The sequence below is a fragment of the Limulus polyphemus genome, unplaced genomic scaffold, assembly GCF_000517525.1.
Source record: "Limulus polyphemus unplaced genomic scaffold, Limulus_polyphemus-2.1.2 Scaffold256, whole genome shotgun sequence".
In the NCBI taxonomy this organism is placed as follows: domain Eukaryota; kingdom Metazoa; phylum Arthropoda; class Merostomata; order Xiphosura; family Limulidae; genus Limulus; species Limulus polyphemus.
The window spans coordinates 90,550-97,728 of NW_013665866.1; the positions used below are offsets into that span (position 1 = coordinate 90,550).

General features: G+C 31.8%; 1 protein-coding gene across 1 annotated transcript in view; it reads right to left on the minus strand.

The window, feature by feature from the left end:
* Nucleotides 1-249: 249 nt before the first annotated feature.
* Nucleotides 250-7,179, minus strand: part of LOC106478861 (ras-related protein Rab-30-like) — a 19,496-nt gene continuing 12,566 nt past the window's right edge. The window contains exons 4-5 of the mRNA XM_013939435.2: nucleotides 1,674-1,857; nucleotides 250-611 (exon numbers count right to left, since the gene is read on the minus strand). Coding sequence (XP_013794889.1) covers nucleotides 250-611; nucleotides 1,674-1,857 — 546 coding nt within the window. The remainder of the gene's footprint in view (nucleotides 612-1,673; nucleotides 1,858-7,179) is intronic.

The window sequence follows — 7,179 nt, forward strand, 5'->3', positions numbered from 1 at the left end:
ATTATAACTAAATTCTCCACTTTTAGCCGTAACAGTACTCTTTCTAACTTCCTTAAAGTTGTTGTTAGCTGATGTATCCCTTGCATGTGAAAGCCTATGGTGCTTCTGAAATACTGCTGCCATTTCCCACAATATACACTTCTCTTTATCTATTACATATACTTTAATCATGATTGCCTCTAATTTTTTCTCCAACCTACAAACTCTACATAAAGATTTTACATCTTCATTGATGGCATAATAAATATCTTAGCACCAAACATCGGGGGAGATGAATCCTAAAAGTTGTGATCTGTTCAGGTTGACTACAGAATCTGTTCTAGAACCCAAAATTTCCAGGAGCAGATGTATTCTTTGAGGGTCTGAATATGCAACCAAATGGTGGTGGCAGGCTAAATCACATAGTTCCAACAACCATGGGTGCCAAGACATAGCTGTCCCTTCACGTAACTGAGCAGTAAACTGCCCTGCATGAACCGCAATATCAATGGATGGAGGGAGAGGTTCCATCAACAAAGGTGCAGGCTCAAACAACTGGGGAAAGACCCAAAACATCACACACTCAATGGACCAACTGAGGCAGATGATCCCAAAGTGGCCTTCTGAGAAGCCTACAGAATAAAGGAAGGTGCAGGAAAAAGGAAATCTAAGTTTTCTCCAGAATGTCCAAAATAGCCCTCAACTGCAGCCTCAGAGCCCTCTGGAGAAAGACCACCATACCAAATATATGTCTCTATTTCACTACAAATAAGCTCACTGACAGTCTCAACTGAGAGTGCCTCCCCCATTTTGAGTGACACTAGATATCAAAGGTGAAATAGGAGAGACCTGATTTGCCTCCTTACCAGGAATTCATGCCATATATTGGCTTGCCAAATTAAAAAACAAACCTTTTTTTTTCTTTTTAAGAAAATCAACTAGGTAACACAAAAAAAACCTCAAAGTATCTCCAATGGTCATAGTACAGAGAAACCTGTTAGTGAATGCTTTGTCAAAAAAAAAGTGACAATATTATCCGATTGAGGTACTTATATACAGATACAGTACCAGGATAGAGGGCGCATTAACGTAAGTGGAGAGTGTCACGTGACAGATATCACCACTAGCAATTAGGTGTGGAATAAAAGAAAAGACCAAGTGAGAAAAATTCAGACTAATGTTTAGATGGGCAAAGGAAGGAAAGCTTAGCAGTCAAATAATAGCTGTAGTGTGAGCAGAGGTAAGTATGATGTGGAAAACTTTAAATCAGATTTTTTGGTGTATAACAGACTTGTAATATTTTCTGACAGTATGCTAAATTTTGTGAAGATACACATCCTACACTCAGAATTATAGTTCACTATTATGTATAGCTTCACAAATACAGAGCTGATCAATCTGACTGAGCCTGTGAACAGATGGTGCTGCTATATTAATTTTATTTTACGTCTAATTTTCAAGCATAGTTTTGTTCTCCAAAAATATGGGTATGTTTTTATTGATTATTAACAGTTAAGAGTGAAAAGGTGTCAAGGAATGACAGTTTCATTTTGTGTGGTGATGAGTAAAACAATTAATAATTGGTTACTGTGACTGGCAGTGATTTTTCCTAGTGGAAAGACTGTAAATAAATGCAAGTTATAATTATGTACACCATAAATATTTTGGGACTGCAAAAGCATTTCAAAACTCACCTACTAAAGCCCTAAAAACTTTAGGGTTTGCATACTGCTCCATTTCCCTTAGCCACATTGGTAGACAATCAAATGATGGTTGTGATGAGATGTCATAAACTAACACCAAAGCATGAGCACTTCTATAATAGCTTTGTGTGATGGAACGGAACCTTTCTTGACCAGCCGTATCCCAGATCTGGAGCTAAAGAATAGAAATACAAAATATTAAAAATTAAATCATAAGTTATGATAATCAGAAAATATGTTCTAAAAAACACATGCAAGTGCTCTCATTAAATCACAAATTAATATCTGCAGCATTACTATGTAAAATAACTTCTTTCATGCTTTTAATTCTATTATGTTTCTAAAATACTATCGTATAATTTCAACTATCAACTTGATATTATAATCTCTTTCAATACTTAAAATGTTTATTCAATAAATGAAAATAACAAACAGTTTATAAATTAATTACTTTACCACACACTGCACGAAGTTGATCTTAGGGAAATGTAATTCCACATTTTAAGATTTAATTTGTTTTTTCAAAACAAACAAAACAATTCCTTTTATACAAGATTCAAATACACACTAAAATTAACAGGAACGTAAACATAACCAATGGAATATTGCATGGATTTTCATGTATGTAGCAAAATTTCCATTAAAAATAATAATAAAATTTATTCACATTCAAAATCTGATTTCTAACTAGTTCTAATAAAAAAAAAGCTTGATAACTTTTGTTGAATACAACACAATCTTTTATTGTAAATTAACCCCATTTTGCAATTTTCATTTTGACAGTAGTCAGTCTTTTCCAGCATTCTTCTTTCTGTGTCAAGTTGATTGATTATTCTAGGTTTAAATTTCCAATTCTGTTTTGTTCTTTCATTGTAACTTTCAAGACTTGAAGAAAACTAATACCTTGAAAGAATTGGCTTTTGATCTTGGTATCATAATTCTCATCCCACCTAAATTTGAATTTTTTTTTCAGCTTGAAATATTTTCTTCTTTCAAGTATCAGTCAGTGAGAATTTCCTGCATGTCATTAGTTTCTTTTCATGCTGACCAGTGTTTCTTTTAAATATTGAGAAGGTATTTTCAGTTGCAATTTTTTCATAGTGGAATGGTGCCATTTTGGTCTAAATTGGTAGAATAGCACAGCTACTTGGCATACGTTTAAGTATGATCTTGAATGAGATTTGTTACATTAAATTCAAGTATATGTTTTTTCTTCTCAGTTTGAATGATTTGATTTTTTTTGGTCTTAAAAAATGAGCGCATAAAAAGTATTGTTTATAATAAAGATGATATATTAGTTTTGCTTTCAAAAGTAGATGAGGGATCACTACAGGTAGTCAGCCTAAAGCTCAAGTTTTATGTGGTTTGAAATCATGTAAACAAAATAAAGTGTGTCCTTACATTTGGTTCTGTAAAATCATATGACCTTATGTTTGTTTAGGCATAAGTAAGTTAATGCTGTAAACTGTACAAAAAATTATACTAGAGGAAGTTGCTTTATATCAAAAACATTTTTGTGACACTATATTAAGCTTCTTTAACTGACATTAAGTGATAATCAGTAAATCAATACACTCTCTTAAATACAAATAAATACACCTAATAAAAAACATTTTCAACAGACTGAAGTTTTGATTACGACATTATTTATAACCTTAATAATATCAGGTCTTTCAAACCAATTAAAATAAGTATAATATAAAACCAGCTTGAATATGTATAATTTCTACTTTTTCAAAGTCATAAAAGTATTATGAAAAAAGGATGAAAGCAATGATTAAGGGCAATAATTTAAAAAAGAATATATTTCAGTATATGTCATAACCAGAAGAACTAAGGGCCAACACTCTATGCATGGGAGAATGAACTGATGAAATGACCACAGAACCCACTATAATATCTATATACACTTTAATATCCCAATAAGCTAAGGATAAGAGGAGACACTTTTGTTCTCAAAATTATTCTAAATCACATAAATCATGGTCTGCAGGTTATAGACATAATTTATGAGCTTTATATGAAAAATTTGAAGTCACACAGATATCATGGCCTGTAGTACATCACCGATTACTTTAAATGTCCTTTTCTCAAAAATGTCAATATAAGAAAATAATAAAACATTCATTACTGAACCATCCATGTACAAAACATAAATAAAAGAAAGAGCAATTTAATAATTGTAATCCCTATACTTTTTGTTTTTTTATGAAATTACGTTTTTAACATGTATTACTTGTTTACTCCTTGTATTTTACAGTCCATTTCTAATAGTGCAAGATATTCATCACATCGATATTCTGAACAAGAGTTAGGGCTATAGAGTTCCTGATGTAAAGGAAGCATGATGACTCAAAGGTCAGTCTCTTTGGATAATTGTCAAAACCTCAGTTCAATATCAAATGAACACAGAAAAAGTCTTTCTAACTACTTTACCAAGTTCAGTATTAATAAAAAGGAATAACCATTATGTAATACCTTCTACTACATAAGAAGAGCTGCCAAAACTCCACAAGAATAATTACATTTAACAATAAATAGTCTTAATTATGAGCAACAGGAAAGCTACAAAAAGCTTTTATGATCACTCTGCCTTTGATCATCAGTTTAGTACCCTCACTGCTAGTGGTATTTTTTCCCGTAATGTTATTTCAATTACATTGATTCTCTCTGACATTCCTAGTTAAGGAAAAGGTTTTCTCAGTTTGTCAAACAATGACCAAGCATGGTTAATGAAGTCTGGAAAGTGTCTTGCTGTTAGTGTTAGTAAGAATCTAATCAAAAACACCTTAGGTGTGAAAAAAGGTGCAGCCAAAAAAAAAAAGCATTGAGCATGCAAATTAAAGGAATGAAACCAACATTGGCAGCCATACTGGCAGCTACACTTATAGCATTGATAAAAACTTTACAGCAAATATTCATTCGTTAGTTAGCCATGCTGCATTTTGTGTTCAACTTGAGGCATAATGGTGGATAAAACAAAATATGTGGCCTAGCTAACTAATAATGAATATTTGCTGTAAATTTTTATCATTGCTATAAGTATAGCTACCAGTTTTGCAGCCAATTTTAATTTCATTCCTTTAAGTTGCCCATTCAATCCTGTTTTGGTCGCACCTTTTTTTCACACCTAAGGTGTTTTTGATTAGATATGACTTTTTGACAATACACACCAACAAACCACAGCAAGTAAGAAAGTAACATTCACAAAGTAACAAACATTAGCTTTAAGATCACACAACCCTATTATTTGAAACAGACCTATACTTTACAAAACAAAGCAGATTCTTTAAAATATATGGTGGTAGTTTTTCCTCTCTAAAACAGTGTTAATAACTTCCTTTATAGTAATGCCATGGAATACAGATTAAAAGATTCTTGTCATCACCTCACGTATTTGGTACAGCCATATCAATTTTGAAGAACTCATAAAAGTTAAGCATGTTTTTCTATCAAATAAAGTTTCCAAAAAAGGCAAAATTCAATCAAAATTGGAAATTTTGTATCTCGTGTATTTCTTAATGGATTGCCTTGAAATTTGGTACGTGAAGTAAGGGTCCAGTAGAGCACAACTACTGAAAATATATGATAGTTTGGACTACTATAGTCTGAGCTATAGAAACTGGAAGATTGCTAAACTATCACTCCTGTTAATAACACACAGTGTGTCCTATAGGGTGTTTTGCTCACAAGACACACAAGTAGTGTGTCTTGATCCTTGGGTCTTCCAATATCTGTGGCTTGTTTCAAATTATAAGATATTTTTAAAACTATATATATACTATACTTGACCATTATATGGTCTTATATTTACAAAATTACTATAAATTACTCCAAAAAAGATGGTTCATTACAAAAAAGATGTTATACAGTAGGGTTGAATACAGTGAATATTTTTAAGTTGTACAGTCAAGACTTGCTCAAACACCAAATTCTGTTCATGTGAGAAATAAAAAAGACAAAAGAACTCCTACTGTTTGAAAGGAATCTTTCTAACACAGTTACATTGTGAAAAGAAAAAAGAAGGTAAAACGTAATATGTCCTTGCTAATTAACAAATATATATGTTTGGTAGTGTTAAGAAAGCATATGGCAACATATTGGTATTTTTTTATGCTGGTAAATGAGTCTATCATCGTTATGAGTCAAATCATCATTAGAGATGTTTGTTTTAGACATGTATGTGACAATAAAAGAATGCACTATAGATTTGATGGTCATCTTTACTGTAAATGAAAAAAAAGGACATGAAGATTTTTTTTAGTAATTGGCTTGAATACAAAGATCAAGAACGTTTACTTACACTAGTAAACCTGTGGATCTGTGGCCCACATTTACAGGGCCACTGTAATGCAAATTGAGTGCTTGAACTACTATTCTGCACTTTTTCAGTTTAGTGATCATTGCCATTATAATGCAAATTTAATTTCTTTAACCAAGTTACAAATGATAATTAGTAGGCCTTCTTATTTATGTGTTTTAATGTAAATCAATGCCAACTTTGGGGTCCACTTTCTAGGAATCTCCGTAACAAGATTTTCACAAAATACCCAGGTTCCATTAGGGGTTGAAGGAAAAGTTTTACATTTGTGCAAATCTTGGGCCGAGACAATTCATTTGGCACCATTCAAAAGTTGGAGAGTGTAGCAGTTTAAGAGAAGGGATTTTTTGGGAAATCCCCGAGTTCCCTAAGAGGTGAGATGAAAAATTTTCCCTTTGTGTAAACCTCAGAACTAAGACAATTCATTTGGTATCACTTACAAATCAGTGCAACCAATGGTTTAGGAGGAGTTACATGACACAAACACAGACACTGAATCTTATATTTATGTATATTTTTCATGAGCATATATAAACACAAATTTTATTAAAAAACAGAAAGATAAAAAAAACTTAATCATTAGCATTACGTTATTAGTTGATTATGTAAGTTACACATCATAAGAGAGGTAAATATGTCCACAAGATCAACACCACAAGGAAGAGCTACAAGAGAAACAAGGTTATTACTTAATCATTATCATATGCCACTCAGCCCTCACATGCCAGCTTTTATGTTTTCCAACATATTACTACATCCAGGCCTTTCAAATATGTAGCTGTAGTTACATGATGAACTACAATAGTGAGTTTCTTTCCCACCAGTCTTATTAGCTACAACCAAGGAATCATTTTAGATTTTTTAGACTTATTTTATATTCTAGCTTGTCAATATAGATAATTTGAGTTTCTTATTTGTACAAAACTATAAACTTTTTATTTTGACATCACATCTAATTTGAACCAGTGCTGCATTCAACATACCACAAAAATCTATGTTTAGGTGTTTTTTTAATATTTACTTTTAAATTAAGAAATTAAATAATGTATAATATGAAAATTTGAATTATAATCTACAGTTTGATACCAAACTTAAAGACATAAATTCATAAAATAATAGTTCAATAAAATTTGAATGCAAGTCAAAAAATGCAATGACATGGCCTTTGACCCATGT